The sequence below is a fragment of the Archocentrus centrarchus genome, unplaced genomic scaffold (genome assembly GCF_007364275.1).
Source record: "Archocentrus centrarchus isolate MPI-CPG fArcCen1 unplaced genomic scaffold, fArcCen1 scaffold_66_ctg1, whole genome shotgun sequence".
NCBI lineage: Eukaryota > Metazoa > Chordata > Actinopteri > Cichliformes > Cichlidae > Archocentrus > Archocentrus centrarchus.
The window spans coordinates 748,124-768,140 of NW_022060283.1; the positions used below are offsets into that span (position 1 = coordinate 748,124).

Sequence of the window (20,017 nt, forward strand, 5' to 3'; positions counted from 1 at the left end):
AGAGGTCACTCTCACAGCAGGCAATGTAGAAGAAGAACCGCCAACATCTTACTATGCAAAACACTATACACATTTGCTTTAAAAAAGTTAGTATATCAAAAGGTGTTGGTATGGTATGGATTAAATACATTATATTTTAAATCGGTAATATCACATATCTATTTGAATTAGCACCACTTAATAAATAACACTTTTTACAAGTCACAACTGTCATCCTTATACCATAAAATTCAGTTAACTGGATGACAAAAGCCATGAAGCCAATTAAGATTCGAGCAGGCAGTGGAAAATAGAAATCTACTATGAACAACTTTAAAACTGTAGGAAAAAAAGGGGGGGCGGGGGGTCGATTTGGGGCTTTGCCGAGAAACTACGCATGAAGCTGAGGGGGGAGAGGAAGGAGAAGGAGGAGACAGTGATTGCACTACATCTGACGTCAGAATCTTGCAGCACAGATAAGCCGTGAGGCTTAATATTAACTACAATGTTCATCCTTTCAAAAAGAACGACAGCGCTCCAGGGGATTGTCGTCGGTGCGCACACTGCCGAACTGAGAGACGCTTTGCAAGACGCGCTTCATACACTTTTCTCATTTTATGCACACAGTCTGGCCCAGTGCATGAAACAGATCCCAAACTATGAGCTGAGCACATAAGAGCTGTGGCACAACGCGATGAAGGCTCTTCAGTAATTCGCCGGCGGTCGTGTAAACGCAAAGAGGACATGGGAACGGCGGGCGAGGATCTGCTCGTGACACTCCAGATACTGCCCGGTTTCTTTTCCAACTGTCTCTTCCTTGCCCTGTACGACTCAGTGGTGCTGGTGAAGCGCGTCGTTTCGCTGCTCAGCTGCTCTCGGTCCGCCGGCTGCGGAGAGTGGCGCCGCATGCTGACCTCGGCGGGGCTGCGCTCTGTCTGGAATAGCTTCCTCCTGGACGCCTATAAGCAGGTAAAGTTTCTGCTGTTTATTTATTGGGGCTCTAAGTGCTTTTAATACCTCGATGCACTGACGTCGATCCACGGAACTCACAACTGTTATTAAAAGACGTCCAGTGTTTTTGCTTCCACACCTGTCTGCGCCATAGTCTACATGAATATTTGCGGCACACCCTCGGAAAACTTTCTTGCTTTTTCATTGTCGACGCGCATATTGAGCAGAACTTGTTTTTCGTGTTTGTAGCCTAGCGTGCGCACGCGAGTGCGTGACAGAGAGAAACCGGGGGGCGGGGGGCGCATAGCAGTGGCGGAGCCAAAGGATAGCCAGGCTGAACACCCAAAGAGTAGCGTGTGTCTCAGCTTTATGCATGACAAATCACTCTAGGCAAACTAGTTCATGTTTTGTCACTAACAGACTATGCATGCATGGAGGAAATCTGGGGGCTATTCTCCCCCCTGTTTATCCCATTGTATAGAAATTAGTTGCAGTTCATCTGGGAATGCAGCAGATGGCGCCCGTGAGATAGTCCTCAATAAATAACAGTCACGCAATACAGCTAAAATTATGATTTATATATTCTTCTGGACGTAAGAGTCCCCACTGTATTTTCGATTTTAAATATACAGTATTTATATGTGTGAGCTGAACTAAAATGACACAAATCAATGTCATTTTTTTAAGGACACTGTTGATGGCACCTGTTTATAGACGTTAGAAGTGTAGTTAAACAACAACATGTATATCTCTCCTGATGTTTATGTAATGCATGAATTTAGAATTGTGATGGTTGTGTGACGTTTCAGTGAAAGTGACTGATGATGCTGTGATGTTCATAATACAAAAAATATATTTTATTGCAGTCACAACCTGTAAAAAAAAAAAAAGAAACTGTATCTGAGATTCAACCGCTTTGATCAGGCGCCTCCAATGGAACAGGAAGTCCAGAGAGTTGGAGTTCTTGCTACCATGGAAATAAACACTATTGTGACCCTTTGTTTTTTGGTAATTGTTAATAAAGTTAATACATTATTATTAGGCTCATAATATAATGACAGACCTTGTGAAACAGTGGTTCAGCAAAAATGTTCTGCTAGAAATGAGTAGTTGGTGCATGACACTAGTTACGTGAGTGTGCAGCAGGCTTCTAAAAAGGTTGTGCGGTAGCCAGACTTCAGTCTGTGTTGGCTGTGTTTATCCTTTAGCTTTGCACCTTGGACACACTTTTTTTAGCATGACATCCTGAACCTATAGGGATGTAGGGCCCTTTTTATGTCACAAGACAAAACACTGTGTGTTTTATCATCAGAAATTAGTTGCGCATTTTTTAAAGTCAACTTATTGTGCTATAATAATATCAAAATATGAAAGAGAGACTCCGTGAGGAGCTAGGTTCCACTATCCTGCATATTTTGATTTCCTGAGATTTGCACTCCCAAAGATTACTTAAAAAAGAATCTACAGACAAATCTCTGCGGATTACTATGCTCTGTTAAGCCTCTACACACCCATGGTACACCTGGGTGTACCATGGGTGTGTAGAGCCTTTATTTGTCTTCTGAGGCCTTCATTTAAGCTTACACAGTCCATGCCTGACTGACATCTGTCAGTGTTTCTGTGAGTGTTATTACATAACTTGAAAACCTCAAATTCGAATTAGTTTACAATGTTTAGGGAGCACTTTTTAAATCTTAAATAGGGCATGTATCAGGGACAAGGAATGGATAAAACTTACATGTGATTATTGCACAGTAAGACAAGTGCAGTCTGTATACCCCTACTGAGGAGTTCCTGTTGGCAGCATTCATCCTGGGAAATATGTCACAAGGGATTCATTTGGGTCTGTCTGAATCCCCACACTTTCCTTCTGGTAACTGCCAGGGACCCACTGTAAGACCACGTTGTCTGTTTTACCTCCAAGCAGTTATTTGTATATTCTCCCTGGTTCATTTCTGCAGCAGAGATCCTATTCCTCTGCCACAGCAGGAGCCCACTATGTAAACATCACAGTCTGCCTGCAGTTTAAACTGTAGCTTCAGATTAGGTTTAAAGGTTTAGGTTTTTACTTTTCTCTATTCTTTGTTGTAAAGATCCTATTAAAATTGGCCAGAGTTTTGAATAATGAGATCAGTGTATGTTGAAAAAAAATTCCAGTGAGCCCAAAGCTCAGCAGCTCAGCAGCTTCAGGCTGCTTTAAACAGCCAGACATTTTTATATAACCTTTTCCATTTATGGTGGAAAAGAAAAGGAATATCTCAGGCTTGTAGCTTTGGCCTAAAGTATAGAAGCCCAGCCCACCTGCAAATCAGTCTTTAGGAGGGACGGTCTAATGGAAGAAAGTTCATTTAAAGAGAGCGAGAACTAAAACAGTCTGATTAAGAAGTAAAATGAGGAGCTGCATTAAGGCCCAGTATGGGATACATAAGGATTATTTTGACCTGTGAATCATGCAAAGCTACTCTAAATAAGCAGAACAGGTCTACTAAAAACCTCTAAGCCTAAGCTAAGCCAGTGATAGAGCAGCAGCCCAGTGAATGTCCTGACAGCATTATCCCAGCAAACATGCTCAAAACAGTGACAGGTCCAAGCAAAAAAACATAATACAGGCAGACAGATGTTGTTTCCATGTACAGTGGTGATCTAGCCAGACTCGCTCTTAATGAAAACGATATAAATCATACAACTGTTAATAGAAAAGCAAATACATGTATCTTTGTTTTTTGATAGAATAAAATCTGATTAACAACGTATTTGGTTACTAAATAGCTGTGAACAGATAGTCACACAATGTCCGCATGCAAAGATAATTATTACCAGAGTCTGTTTTTTATATATAAATATGGCTCTGATAATAGTCTCTGCAAACACTGATGTTTATCTTTGAAAGGTCAGGTGCTGCTAACAGTTGGTGCCGGTCCTTCCTTTCTGTCTGGAGTCTGTAGTCCTGCAGTGATTTGCAAATCTCATTTATCTACATTTCATTCACAGTGGAACAACATTTAACGTTTCAAATGTTGAAGCTGAGAAATTTTACTATTTTGTGAAAAATATCCATCAAAGTTGGGATGGGGGCAGCAAAAGGCTGGAACAATAAGTGGTACTAAAAAGAAACCGCTGGAGGAACGTTATGCAACTAATTAGGTTAATTATTAGATTAATTGGCAACAGGTCAGTAACATGATTAGGTTAGAGTTTCTCACAAATAAACTGGGCTTCACTAATCTGGAAAAAAATTGGGTCCATTTGTGGAGCAATTTCAGAATAATGTTCTCCAGTTTAAAAATGCAAAGACTTTAAATATGTCATCATGTGCAGCACATATAAAGACTCAGAGAATCTGAAGAAATGTCTTTGCACAAGGAACAGAGAAAAAAATCAATATTGGATGTCCGTGATCAATGCTGCATTAAAAACAGACACAATACCGTCACTGTGCTGGCTCCGAACACTTTCAGAAGGCATTGCCTGTGAACAATGTTGCCATGCCATCCACAAATATAGGTTAAAGCTCTGTCATGCAAGAGGAAGCCATGCGTGAACATGATCCAGAAACGCCACTGTCTTCTCTGGGCCAAAACTAATTTGAAACTGACTGAGGCAAAGTGGGAAACTGTTCTGTGGTCAGAAAAATTGAAATGTGACATTCCTTTTGGAAGACGTGGATGCCACGTGATCAGTTAAAGAAGCCTGCTTCTCCGATGGTGGTAGGGGTGGTGGTGGTGTTGGGGTGGTGGTGGAGGAGGGGGGGGTGCATTAGTACCTATGGACTTGGCAGCTTGCACATCTGAAAGGCACCATCAATGCTAAAAGGTATGTACGAGCTTTAGAACAACATATGCTTCCCATTCATATTTTAGCAAGACAATGCATACTACAGTTATTACAACAGTATGTGGCTTTGCAGTATAGTCAGGGTGCCAGACTGGCATGCCTGCAGTCAGACCTTTCACCAGTTGGGTGCACCACTGGGTGCATCATCAAATGGAAAATATGACAAAGAAGACCCAGAACTGTTGAGCAGTTAGAATACTGAAGCAGACAAGAATGAGACAATATTCCCCTCCCAAGAGTCCAGCAGCTGCTCTCCTCAGTACCCAGATATTCGCAGACTGTTGTTAAAAGAAGTAGGGATGCTACGCAGTGGTAAACACGTCTCTGTCTCAACTTTTTTTGAGACATGTTGTAGCCATCAATTTCAAAATGATTGTTTTTTTTAATGGTACATTTTCTCAGTTTAAACATTTGATATGTTTTCTATGTTTCATTGTGATTAAAATATGGGTTTGTGTAAGCAAATCTCATAAACCAAGTCAGTGCATTCTGTTTTTATTTACATTTTACACAGGACCCAACATTTTTGGAATTAGGGTTGTACATTACAAGCTAAATTATTCATAGTTACCGCCTTTATCTTTGATAACAGTGTAACACACTCTTCATTCTCATTGCCTCCTTCTTGAGATCATCAACTTTAACTTTTCCAGCTCTTGGAAGATTTCAAACATGTGCTGAGCACTCGTTGGCTGTTTGTCGCTCCATCTCAGCTAGGTTAAGATCGGGAAGTTGTGGAAGCCATGTGACCTGAAAAGCTACAGGTCACTCTGCTTCTTAATCCAAGCAATTCTCTTCCTCTTTTCCTTGGACTCTTTCTTGCATTTGTGCAATATTTCTAAAATTAGAAACATCCTGTCTCAGAGTGATGCTGAAAAGTTAATTTGTGCATTTATTGCTTCTAGGCTGGATTATTGTAATTCATTATTGTCAGGCTGTCCTAAATCTCCCTGAAAAGCCTTCAGCTGATCCAAAATGCTGCAGCTAGAGTACTGACAGGGACTAGAAAGAGAGAGCAGATTTCTTCTATATTGGCTTCTCTTCATTGGCTCCCTGTTAAAACCAGAATTGAATTGAAAATCCTTCTTCTCATTTACAAGCTCTTGAATAATCAGACTCCAACTTATCTTAAAGGCCTCATAGTATCGTATCATTCCAATAGATATAGACTAATTTAGCCTGGAAAAAGAGTTTGTTGCACTATTAAAAAAGCCCTCCATAAAGTGAGGACATCTTCTTGTTCATCACTGGTTGAAGAAAATAAGAACAACCGCGGGTTTCTTTTCAGCACTGGAGCCAGGCTGACACAGAGTCAGAGCTCTGTTGAGCCGAATATTCCTTTAACTTTAATTAGTAACAACTTCATGAATTTCTTCACAAATAAATTGTTTTAAACATCGCAAAACTAATTATACATAACATCTCACAAATGTATGTTTGTGTTCAGCTACCTTCAGTACTGCTGATATTTATTTAGTCTTTTCCTCCAATTGATCTTTTTGAGTTAAGTTAATCGTCCCTGTAGGACAATGGAGCCTACAGACGGAGCACCCTTGAGCACCGCCCCCAGCAACTCAAGAAGGCGGGGTCTTCTGAACTGTCATTCAGCACGTAAATACAACAACATTCAGGACCCATTCCCTGGCCCAAAGGTGCAGGGAAGCAAACCTCTCGTCCACCCTCCCCAGGCCTGGCTCCAGGGTGGGGGCCCCAGTAACGCTATATCTCATAGGGGTTGTTCGATACATTCTCCTCCACGAATCGCCACCTTATTGTGGTTGAGGGGTTTGTGTGTCCCAGGGAACCCAGGGGCTTTGTTGTCCGGGGTCTTTTACTCCCTGGTAGGGTCTAGCAAGGTAAATTGGTCCTGGGTGAGGGTCCAGACAAAGAGCGAATTCAGCATCCAACAACCAAAGGTAACACTAACAATAATTTGAGACATTAACTCATTTATAAAATCATTTATAATATTATTACATTAGGCCAGTGGGTACAAAGTTGAATCAATTTAAATGACACCCTTCTATTTTAAATAATAATAATAATAATAATAATAATGCAAACATGCCTCAAAAATGTCTTGTATTTTCAGAAGGAAGCACATTAGCCATAGTCAAAAAAATCTTTATTTGTTAGTGTTATTTCCCTCACCAAGATCTCCACCTGCGTCAGGGACACATGCTCTCTTACGTATTGGGTTGCTGCTCTTGCTGTTATTTTTCCCTAGTAATGGGAAGCCGTTCAGTATTTAATGCCCAAATTTATATGCTTTTTTTGGGCATATTGCTTTTGTTGGGAACAGTGGCTCATCCTGATGTTGGGCCCTATCATGTAGTGAAGTTCTTTACAATCCCATCCCACAACTTGCAAGGTGATCCAATTTGATAGTGGTCAACTGTCAACAGCGGCTCTCCATCAAAACATGATTTGTTGCAAAACTGCTTCCCTGACATAATGGTGATGAAAATTGCAATGCAATATTGATTACAAACTTTAAATGTCTTTTCTACTGAACTAAGTTAAATAAAGGCCTTACACTTATCACTACATAACATAACACAATACTAGAAAGTTGAAGATTTTGGGGCATTAATATGAATTTGCCTTGATAACTGACAAAGTGACTACTTTCAGGAATCTAAATAATTAAATATTTTGGCCTTGATTACGCTTTTTAACAGTCATTAAGTTATACTCATAACTTACTTTGTTTTGAGACTTTTTTAAATTTAAAATTTATTTATTAATTTTTACAAGTAAGGAGAGAACACAGGGGGAACAGCAAACGCGAGCGCTAAAGCACTCAAGTACATGAGACTTTGGTTTTAAAAAAAAACTTTATTTGCTTCTCCTTCTAACTTGCGGTTCATCTGGTGTTCAACCTGCATGCGCTCATGCCAGAGATGCATCTGATGCTGAGCTCACAACAGTGATCTGTCAGTCACTGTTGTGTCTATATAAACTTACAATGGTAGAAAGTCCTCTCCTTTTTTTAAAAAAATCTTTTCATTAGTGGGGTTTTCCAAATGTTGGGGACATATCCCTTCATTCCCCGCTTGGTGGTATGAGATGCTAAAAACATAAAAACATAGCCTAGCACTTTATGAGTTACAAGTCTTATACTAGAAAGATCAGAACAGAAGGTTTTTTTTTTAAGTAGATAAACCTTTTTAATACAAAATGGCACTATACATACAGGACCATATTGTTACTATGTGACAGTTACAAATACAAAGTAAAAAAAAATATCTTGTACTCATAATTATATGTTGTATGTCATTATATGTCATATCTATAACAACCCCACACTGAAATTCCAGCACAATGCTGGATAGTTTGCAACTGTGAAACCATAGCAGGCCCAATATGCATATTTGTACCAAGAAAAGTATATAAAGCATAAATGCAAACCTCATTTCTTCTTCTTCTTCTTCTACATCTTATCTAGATGTGCACAGTCTACATAATTGTTAATGTATATTTTTACGCCCTTAGGTGAAACTTGGCTGTGAGGCACCCAATTCCAAAGTGGTGAAGGTGCCTGATGGCCCTCGGTGGAGCAGCACCATCAGGATCCAAAATGGGGGTGAGTGCCGCCTTCTGGATTTTGAGTCATCAGATCGCCCCCTGGTGGTCAACTTTGGCTCAGCCACCTGACCCCCCTTCATCAGCCACCTGCCAGCTTTCCGGCAGTTAGTGGAAGACTTCAGCGATGTGGCTGATTTTTTGTTAGTGTACATCGATGAGGCTCACCCATCTGATGGCTGGGTGGCTCCTCCAATGGGTCCTTGCTCTTTCAATTTCCGGAAACACCAGAACCTGGAGGAAAGACTGGGAGCGGCACGTAAACTCACTGAGCACTTTTCCCTACCACCGCAGTGTCAACTAGTCGCCGACTGCATGGACAACAATGCTAATGTGGCTTATGGTGTGTCCTATGAACGGGTGTGTATAGTACAACAAAAAAAAATTGCCTACCTGGGCGGCAAAGGGCCATTTTTTTACAATCTGAAGGATGTGCGGCAGTGGCTGGAACAGAGCTATGGTAGACGGTAGGAGTACCTAAGGACAAGTTGAGAGGAAGACAAGTGCCTTTTCAAAGTTTGGAAAACTTATTTGGTTTTGTATAAGCATAAAAAGAAAAGTGAAATGATGTGATATGATGGTATCATTTACATAACGCTAGTATGAATTCTTAAATTGCAAAGGAAACATTTTGGTTTGCATTTGAAATCAGACAATTTCACACACCATTTCATAGAAACTGAGATGAACGTGACCTGTAGTGATGATCCACATTAGCAAGCTTATCAGAGGCAGCATATGAAGCTGTCACTGTATATGTTTCATCTGGATTTGTGCCCTCTTTTTGCTGCTAAAATCATTTTTTGTATGATTTCCAAATGAATGATGGAAATCAATAATCTCCATTTCACCCACCCCCCCCACCCCCTTTTTTGCATATTCTTATGGCAATATAAATGTTAGATTTTATAGACCATGTTTTTACACCGGTCAGGCACCAGATTCTGCTGACTGAATTGAACTGAACAGGTAGTGATCAATGTGCTGCTGTGAAACTTTGAGTCCTCACATTAACATACTCTGACCAGCACCTGCCCCATGGTAATTGCACTCCCCACTAACAATAGTCTTCCAAAGCAGGACACTGCAATAAAGGAATGAGACACAAGAAAGAAGCTCAGAAAACAAACAATCCAATTGTTGCTATGCAGTGGCAGAAACCCGATCCACAGAGGCTCTGCTCCACAAAACACAGGACCCGAAGTACACGTGACGAGGTCCCATATCGATGCCCTGACTGGTCAAAGCTCTTTTTGTGGTGTGAAGGGGACCTACAATATATCATGTGGATTTAATGTTGAAGCTCACTGGTATATGTTTTAATGCACAACTCAATATATAAGAACAAACTGTTTTCCACTGAGATCTTCTGTTTACTTCCTGATATTGAAAGAGATCAAAGTAGATTTAATGTGGCTTTTTCACACTGACCAATAGAAAATAGTTTAATGTAAAAAGTAAAACAGATCTCATTGTCAGCAGTCCAGAAACGGTAGGGTAGCCTGTCTATCTGTCTGCTGACAATAAATTATTGTAACAATAACTGGAATAAATAAGTATATTTATGAACCTTTTTCATAAATATACTTGCCGGCTATCAGAGGAACCAGTGAAATTCTCAGTCCAGCATCAACTGCTGACTAGAACACTGCATAATGAGAAAGTGCTAATGAAAATATACATGCACAAAAATATCTAAAAGGTGATTAGACAGAATGGTGATGTCCATCTTGGCCACTGCATTTAAGATGGCAGTGCAAGACTGTGGCAAACCAGGGCCTGCAGCTATGTATTTTTAATGGATTAAGTCTAAGTTTGTGAGAACGCATCAGTTTGTTTGAAGACGTAATTGAACACTCATCAATGTTTATTTTATGAAATTCTTTTTTTTTCTATTAAATAACTCCACAAAATTACTTCCTGTACCTTTTAGTGTCTATAGCATTTTCACTTTTCTAAAACCTAAATTGAAGGGCTTTTCATCGAAGAAATGTAATGCAAAATTGAATGTACAACTTTATTTGAAATGCTACGTCTTCCAGTTTCCAGGCCAAGCCTTTTAAATTGGTAAATGGTAAATGGACTGGTTCTTATATAGCACTTTTCTATTCGAGCACTCAAAGAGCTTTATACAACATGCCTCTTTCATCCATCCACACCAATTCATGCAAGCATTTTTTTCTACACACATCATTTCTATCATTCACACACATCCACAGTCTGACGAATGCATTGGAGAGCAATTTGGGATTCAGTGTCTTACCTAAGGATACTTTGGCATCCAGACCGGAGCAGCCAAGGATCAAACCACCGACCTAAAGAGCTACAGCCACCCCAAATGGTTGTTGCTCAGGAAGCTCAGGGTTTAGTGTGGGGTTACATCAGAACCAAACACCAACTCTGACCAGGTCACAGGTGATTTGGTGGATGTTAAGGAATTAGTTTTCCAGTTTAGCTTTGACTTCCTGGGCTTATTATCTTGCTGGAAAACAAAGCTTTTCTCCAGTACCATGTATCTTGCATCACATCTTTCTTCTGGGTTTCTTCTTTTCTCACTTTCTTACTACTCTCCTGGAAAGATTTACTTTACTTTTGCTCAAAAGTGTGAGAGCTTAATATCTGTACTAAAGTATAAAGGCAGTTATTCATATTAAAGTCCAAGGCTTATATGCAGTGTTTTAATTTCTCCAAACAGAACACTTCTCATTTACAAAGAAAGTTCTGTTTTTTGATTACAAAATACTGTTCCTACAGCTCTCTAACTTGTCTATGTGGCCTTTGGCTGTGGGAAGAGTGAGTAAAAACTCATTGAAACTAAGGATAAAAACAGAATAAAAAATCTAGCACCATGCTCAGACCTCATCACATGGACATTTGGCTTTTTAAAGAAGGACATTTTATTCAGTGACTGGCATTGAGAGGATGTTGCTCTTTCATACACTCCTTCTAATATGGTCCATTGTTCAAATCACAGAAGTTTTATAGACACAACTTGTAGACTAAGTGGAGCTGAATGGATGTTCAGTGACCTTCAGATTTCTTCTCTCCCTCCTTTTACTTTGCTTGTTTTTTATATCTCTAGCATATAGTTTTATATCTTCATGCATTGCTTCTGACTCTCCAAAAGTTAGCTCTGCAATTAACTGAAGCCCCTTGAGAGAATAATTAATTCCCTTCTTTTTACTTCTTAAACTTTTTGTGTCCATTTCAGGAAGAAATAGTGCTGTTACCTTTTAAGCAGATGTAATAGTAGTCATTCAAATAACTTCTCAAAAAGTAACTATAATGACTTATTACACACCCTTGAACGTTCTTTTCCACTCAGCACTTTGGTACATTATCATTAACTGCCTTCGCTGTTGGTCGTACTGAGATAACAGAGACGTTATATGAGCCGTTTAGACGTGGCAGTCAAAGAAGTGAAAAGTCTGCAACAGCACTGATGTTGGCAGAAGTATAACTTTAAACTTTATTCTATGAAAAAGTTAGCAAACCATAAACGGGATTTTTACAATCATTAAAATTAAAGTTGATTTGGAGAACTGATCACGTAACATCCTTTGTAGAATAAACTTGCATCTAGAAGGACTTTGGCAAGTAAAATGTTATCAAATTAGCAAAATATTCATGAATGGAGTGTATTTGATGGAATAAATCTTTTAATTATTATTATTTTTGTTACTATACAAGTCAGGAATTATTAGCAAGGCTCAATAATTTTATTTGAATTATATTGTATTTGTAATCAAAGCTTCGGTGGGTGTAAGTCTCAAAAAGAAAAACATTTGAAAATAAACAATCCTAGAGCTCTCCCTTCTCAAAGCACTGCTTACTTTTAGCTAAAACTCTGCTCTCCATAAAAGTTGTCTGCATTGCACTGCTTCTTCCTCTCTGGACTTTCTATTACTTTTTAATACTCACTTGATGTGATTTAAGAGGACCTGGGATTGGCTGATGTGTGTAGTTGTAACTAGATAAAATAAAGCCCAGAGAAGGTGGAGTACTCTAGTTCCCTCTTTAACATTTTGAGTAACAACATGGTGAAAGATTATTATTGCTACATACCCAGCTTTACCTGAGATTATTTTGGAAAAATCTGTTTTAACTAAAGGGTGTAACAGCCACATTAAATCTAACAAATCTAGTTTGATTCAGTGTTGATGAACACTGAACGTCCTCCAAAAATATTGTGTAGGCACAGTGAATAACTGCATGCACAGATTACCATTAAACGCCTCTGATCATAACTGGATGCTTAATTTGCATGTAGCTAGAGACCGAAGTACCCCAACCATTGTAGAAATCACATTTACATATTATAAAATTGTTTTGCATGGTTTGTATAGGAAGAAGCACCTTTGTTGACTTAAGGACAAGTTTGGGAGGTCCCACGGGCTGGTATTAGGCAGAAATGATAGGTAGATGCTCAGGGTGGATTATAGGTATTAACATGTACAGAATTTAATATCAGCAAATGAAGCTTGTATCCTGAGTCCTGGATGTTGTGTACTGAAAGTTGAATGCTTTGGCTAAGTTTTGTGAAGTGGCACTTTTGTTAATCTTTTAAGTCAGGTTGCCAGTGAACTAGTTAGGGTTAGAGTTAGGTTGCATTTAGCTACATGCTAAGCGGTCACAATTTCAGAAACTAGGAGATATATATATATATATAATGTGTGAAAATCCTTATAAAGGGGTAGCAGTAAATGTAATCCTAACCCTATACTTGTCACTGATGACTTGGTGGATGTTAATATGCCCGTTGCTTCATCCATGTCAGTTCCTTTTCATGCTCTGTGAGAAATGGGCTTAGTGATCAACCTTTTTTTCTTTCACCTTCAGATAAATAACATTCATTACTAACAGAAATGCATTATACTTTGTAGCTGAACTTCCAGAGATCATATTAGGATCGTGGTTAAAACTGTTGTTAGCTAGCAGTTACTCTGACGACAGGTGAGAGGCAATGGGAGCTTTTAGAATGCCTGCAGGTGTTTTTTTTTTTTTTTTTTTTGTTCCATTTTTTTTTGGTCTATAAACAAACTGTCACTTAAGCTCAAACTGTGACCAAGCTGTCACAAACAGTAAATAATCTGCACCTTGAGTAGCTTGTCCTCCATTTACAAGAGCAGTGCTGTCAATTCTGAAGTTAATCTGATTTTTAAAAAATTTCCTCACAGTGGCAAAGAATGCCTTACTGTTTAATTCAGTTCACTGTTGTCGTTTATCTTAGAAATATATCTCAGGATCCTACTCGGAGCTCTCCGTCTCATGTCTTATGAACAAGACTCAATGGAGATTATTTGCATTTTTAAATACATACTAAACAGTTTAGTGTAGGTGTTATTTCAGATTCATATCTTTAGATTTAATTTTAACATGAAACCATTAAACATTCTTAAATGTTTTCATATTCTCAAAATATTAATAGTTGAAGTTCAATAACATTGTGAGCTTATGAGTGATCAAGATTTGGAACATGTCAAGATGATTGTTTTGAAATGAAAGCTCCTCAGAACAGATGGTTTGTTCTGGTCACTGTGACACAGGTGTGCAAATGAAAACCTTAGATGAAAGAGTCCCCAACTCAGTCTCTGGTTGGATAGAAAACGGCACCTGGTCAATATGACACAGATCCATTGCATCTGTTTTCATTGTTAATCTGCTTGTGTCTCAATAACTGATATAGACAACTCTATTTTCCATTTTGTTTACTGTGCTTTTTCATTATTGTAGGCTTAATGTTTATTTTTATATGTCAAAGGAAAAAAACAAGTGGAAAATAAAGACAAATGTGTTCTTGTGGATCTGTTTTTTTTATGTTGTCTGTGTCAGAAGCCATCTTAACAACAACAACAACAACAAAAAATCTATTACTTCAGCATATCAAATATACAGTATAATGTGTTTGCTGCAAACCTTCAGAAGATGGGACAGTTTACATTTCAGGGTTTGACCTTCTCCAGCCCTGTGCCAGAAATCTGGTGAAGGATATCAGTTTTATAAAGTTATTTCTTCATTTTATATATAAGCCCTTCATAAATCATGCTGTCTGCACTCTATTTACCAATATAAGCAAAGAATTACACATAAAAGCAAATAGAAACATCAGAATCACTTTATGGCAGACGATCACTTTTTGGCACAACACCGGCATCTGTTGACTGTAACTAATAAAGTAACTTGTAATCTAACTTAGTTACTTCTAAAATTAAGTAATCAGTAAAGTGGGTAAGTTACTTTTTAAAGGAGTAATCAGTAATTGCATTACTTTTTAAGGCAAGTATACCATCACTGGATGTAGGTCATCTCTGAATGTTGTCAGTGGGCGTAGATTTCAAACATTTTGCACCACAAAAAAAAGGGGGTTAGCTATAATTTCAAGTCCCACCTGTGTCTGCACAAAATAGCCAGTATGTTGTTCTGACATGCCACCAGTTCTTTTGATTATGTTTTCATATTAAAGCAGTTTTGACAGGCACATTTGCCTCATTTGGACCTAGCATGACACTTGTAATTCTTTATGTAAGAGTGTTTCCCCTGACCTTATAGGGCACTTTCACACAATCCATCAAACAACCAGATTTTTCTCAGAAGGGATGTTTGTTTGGTTTCCAAGTGTGATAGTCACCACAGATGAAAGATGACACACTCAGGCTACTGACGTCCTTGGTTCAGCCAAAGCCAAAGGATAGATAACTGTTGTCATACCATCAAATGGCAGGGTTTTTTTTTTTTGTCATGCGCTCATAGTTCTCACAATTACACCTGCACAAATGGACGGGTGTTTTTTTTTTTTATGTTAGGGTCTGGGCAAGCTGGGGTTTTCTCTCTCTCTCTCTCTCTCTCCTTTGTTGCTTTTCTCTCAGGAGAGGAGTGTAGAGGTGGGTGGATGTTCTGTTCCTCCACCCATGGGCAGAGCCAGTCTTCCCAGCCTCCCCGGTTCTCACACACTTGCAATTGCTAAGTATTAAAGGACTGGCTGTGACAGTGATTCTCTGCAGATTGTTGCCTCTATGGTGGTAAAATGCCCCCCCAGCTTGATGCTCAGCTTCATACGTTTTGCTCTGTAATACATATTTCTTATCTGGTCTCTAGTTCCTTGCCTGTATTTCCTGCCTCACTACCTGAGGTACTTAGCTGTTTTCTCTTGTGGAGTCCTAAGCTCTCAGCCAGACTTTCTCTTCATCAGCACTCTCACCTTGTGGATCTCCATGTAAAAAAGCATTTACCTGAAGCCCACTCTCTGCTGAACCTCTTCAGTCATCTCTGGATTCCAGCCCAACCCCCAGCAACCTCGCTTGCAGAGCAACTCTATTAGCTCTCAAGTAAGGACTCAAAACAAAAATTCACAGTGGAATTACTGTTTCCCTTCGTTAATAGCCTCTCTCCCTCTCTGCAGGGCCTGCTTGATCATCAGCATTGAAGTTAGCACCTGCTCAATAAATTTACTGCCAGCGCATTATTCAGTCCAGTTTGTAAATAAATATTTGAAATCTTTCTCCAGTTGTCTGAGTCTGCTCGTTGGGTCTGTTAATTGCAAAACCAAAACATTCTCATTTTTTACTGGACATGTTTTTTGGATAATTGTTCATTCAGAACTGTATCTAAATATGTCCTCAATGTGGTATCCTGAGATGGAGCTGTCACTCAGAACTTATTTTTAACCACAATTTTTTGCTAACCTTGAACAAGTAGTTTATCTGTCTAAACTTTATAAGCAGGTACAAACTTAGTAGAAATGAAAAAGGTCCAAACAGGATGCAAACCACAGTCTTCTGGTTAATAAAACCTTTTCAGAACTTTGCAGGGCCCTGTTCCAGGAAGCATGTTCAGCAAACACTGAATTTAAAAATAACTCTGAGCTGAATAAGTCTGAGATCGACAACGCCCTGAATTTCCTGTTCCAGAACAGCTGATCAGCGTGAGTTCAATCAACTCTGAGTATGTTCACCCTGAGCTAAACACATGCGTAAGGAAAGAAAACCTTCATCAATGGAGCCTCGATAATATGATAGCAGTGGGTAAATAAATAGCAGAGCCTCCATTTTAATCCAGTGGACTGAGCAATATGAACATGTGTCAGTGCTGACTATGAAATAAAAACAGGAGGGAAGAAGAGTCATTTTAATCAGTTTGGGCCATTGTGTCATCACAGGACAGAGTGTGATATAAACAGACCTGTTTATAATGTCTGCTGTCATCATTTACCCAACTTGAATTTTCATTAGATGAATCTGGAATCCTGATTTTACATTTCACTTTTAAATCTAAATATTTAGCTGTAACCTGAGAGGGACAAATCATGGGTGACAGAGACTGCAGGCAAAAATCTAGAGAAACAGGTGAGACACCAAATCAGATTTGGTGTCTCACCTGTGATATTAGCTACCCAGACAACAGTAGACTCATCAGTGGATCTGCCCCTCAAGTCCATTTTTTTATTAAATTAAAAAAAAATGTTTGCTGCAGTTTATGACCATTTAATTATTTTCAATGGAGTTATTTTAAATTATTATTATTATTTAAAAAAAAAAAAGTTTCATTACTTCTGCCATTACTGGATAAAATGCTTAAAATTATTTACAGATAAACTTTAATGTTCCCAGTCTAAGCTTTTAGAATTTGATCTTAAGGACTCTGTGCTACTGCGCTCACACTGACAGACGTGATGGGCAAGTACAGCTTCAGCTTCAAGTACAAAGTAAAGAACATACAACCGGATCAACAACATGTTAAAATAGCAACATTAAACATTATGTGGTCATTAGATGAACTCAGCAAAATAGTACACAAGCTAAACAAGTAAATTTAGATAATGATCTATTATATATGTAATTCTGACTGTCAGGGTTCTACTGATGTTAAAAGGTTGGAAATTGTTTGGCTGAGAGCCTCTTCTTTGAGTTTCATGGATGGGAAAGCTACAAATTAGTACACTACTGCCACCAAGTGGTAGGAGGTCCAGATCAAAATTTCCAGTAGCAAATTCAGAGCTTTCAAATGAATAAAAAGAAGAAAATCTCCTCAGTCAAATTAGTTATTCTAAGATATATATTATTTCATAACATTAGTACATTCATCTCTTATATATGCATACCACACATGAAATTAAAGCGCAACCCTAGAAATGTAATTTGATTAACCTGTTCAGTTTTTGCAGGTTATGTGAAAACCTCAGAGGACCTTCATAGAATGTTCCCTAAAGGTTAACTGAAGGTAAGATTCAGGGAACCTTTAGGGAACATTCCCTGAAGGTTCTTTGAAGATTCTACAAAACTAGCTTTCAGGGAACATTCCTAGAACATTCTCCAAAATGTAACCTTCATGGAACAGTCCCTGAAGGTTACTGTTTGCTGGATCAGTATGCTGGTTCAGGTACAGCAGGAGGGGAGGCGTCAGAGAGAAACTCAGGGTTTTGTGAAGAAAACGTGCCAGCAAGCAGGCTTAGTTACTGAATCTGTTACCCAAGTAACTGACGCAGAATTGAAGTCAACGGTTTTTTAGAAATAGAAAACCAGGAGTTTCCCTCACCTTAGGGTTAACAAACTCAGAGTTTTTAGTCTGAAAATCCTGTTTGGCTGAATATCTGTTTCTCCGGCTCAGTGACATTTTGTCAGTGTAGTGTTTGTAGGGAATCAATTAAAACATACTAAAGTGTATTGGTTATGTTTCTGGAAGCAGGATTAATGCTGGTTACCTTAGAGGTTAGATTCAACTCATTGTCACTGTGCGCACAAGGCACACAACGAAATGATCGTTCCAGATTACTCATCCAGAGACGAGCATCTGCGATCATGCAGACAGAGACCAGCACTACCGTTAGGCAATGTGGTTTTAGTGTCTTGCCCAAGGACACAACGCAGCGCAGGGACAGGGGCTTGAACCGGCAACCCTCCGGCTGCAAGGCAAACACCTACTCACTACACTACTACCACTTCAAGTCCACGGAAAGCTGTAGGGTCTCTTGTTTTGATGACCATGTCCACACTGAAAAAAAAAAAAGTCTGTTGGATTTATATAATTGAAACATGTACCGTATTTTCCGGAGTATAAGTCGCACTTTTTTTCATAGTTTGGCTGGGGGTGCGACCTATACTCCGGAGCGACGTATATGTGACATTTATAACACATGAACCAAAATACTCCAGCCACTTGACATCTCCGTGAACTGCAGCTTTAAGGCAGTCTTGCGTAACCTGTGGGCGCAGTGGATGGAGAGCACAGCTTAACGGCAACTGGGAGAATGCGCCACCCAACTTTCCTGGAAGTCATTGGATGGATCAAGAAAACATGGGCTTCAGTGACAAACCATCCTGTTGGGATTCAGAAAGGCTGGAATAACTGGAACTGCAGCTGACGACGAGTCTGACTAACGCGACACAGAAGAGGAAGCGGCGCTTCGTCTACGGAGTGTACGGAGTTGTTTAGAAGTGACACCGAGGATGAAGAATTCAATGGATTGATGGTTTGGTTAACTTGTTAGTATGTTCTTTATGCTATGGTTATCTGAATAACTTAATGTTACGTTAACATACTGTAGCGATTCTCTTAGTTAGAGAGCGTGTTGATGTTGTGGGATTTCGGACTGTTCGGGAGGTTCGTGAAGGCAGCATGTAGAGAGAGAAAAAGACCGAGAGCTTGCCTGTGTGTGTGTTGCTGTTCCGCTGTTGTAGTTGTGGTTGGCGTGGCTGTGGCCTACAGCAGCCGTTTTTCTGTTAATAAAGACGACCTTTGTTGTGAATATCGCCGACTTTGGAAGTGTGTTTACAACGTTACAATACCGAACACGTGTTCGTTGTGCGTCATGTAGCTGAATGTGCTACGTTAGCATAACGTAGGTGTAACCGTGTTCGTCCTGTTCTTTAATCCATTATTATTTTAAATTGCCGTTCAAGATGGAATTTCTGCTCTGGGTCTCGGATTCTATCAACCCCCCCCCCCAAAAAAAGTGCGACTTATAGTCCAGTGCGACCTATATATGTTTTTTTCTTCTTTATTATGCATTTTTTGGCTGGTGCGACCTATACTCCGGAGCGACGTATAGTCCGAAAAATACGGTACATCGGTTGCACGCAATTAGATTATGTTTTCATTTTATAACTTCATTATATAATCCCAGCATAATATATACATGTTAAATGACTGTGAATATTTCATGTTGTAAACTTTTAATCATTTCATGTTGAAATATCCTAATCCAAGTGTGTTTATATCATGCATTTCTGTCACATTTTATGTATATGAATCTTTTATACTTGTAACATAAATTTACTTCATGTTGAATATATTATGTAGTTTTTTATCTAGACATTACAATTAATTTAAATGTTTCACTTACAATGTAGTTATGTGGTAACAACCTAAAATGTATCACAATATAGATTTGGTGTTAATCTATCAAATCCATCTTACATAGCCTAAACCTTTTGAAAGTAGTACACTGCAGCAAGAATAAAACAAATACATCTGATAACATTTTCCAATAAGCCAAACATTTTAATACAAAATAGTCAACATTCAGATGAGTCTACATCCTAACAGTTTAGAGCAGGGTTTTCAGACAAACCGAGGATCACTGACATAAAGTAGAAAAACAAAGTGCATGCTACATAACCTCTCTGTTCAGATACCAATACAAAAGTGAGTCTGACAAAAATAAATAAATAAA

At 38.9% G+C, this 20,017-nt stretch overlaps 1 protein-coding gene across 1 annotated transcript; it reads left to right on the top strand.

Annotated features, from left to right (window-relative positions):
- The first annotated feature begins 492 nt into the window (after positions 1 to 492).
- Positions 493 to 14,151, top strand: LOC115777711 (type II iodothyronine deiodinase-like). Its single transcript, XM_030725673.1, has 2 exons — positions 493 to 948; positions 8,260 to 14,151. The coding sequence occupies exons 1-2, from the start codon at positions 724 to 726 to the stop codon at positions 8,818 to 8,820; spliced, it is 786 nt and encodes a 261-aa protein (XP_030581533.1). The 5' UTR covers positions 493 to 723; the 3' UTR covers positions 8,821 to 14,151.
- Positions 14,152 to 20,017: the final 5,866 nt, after the last annotated feature.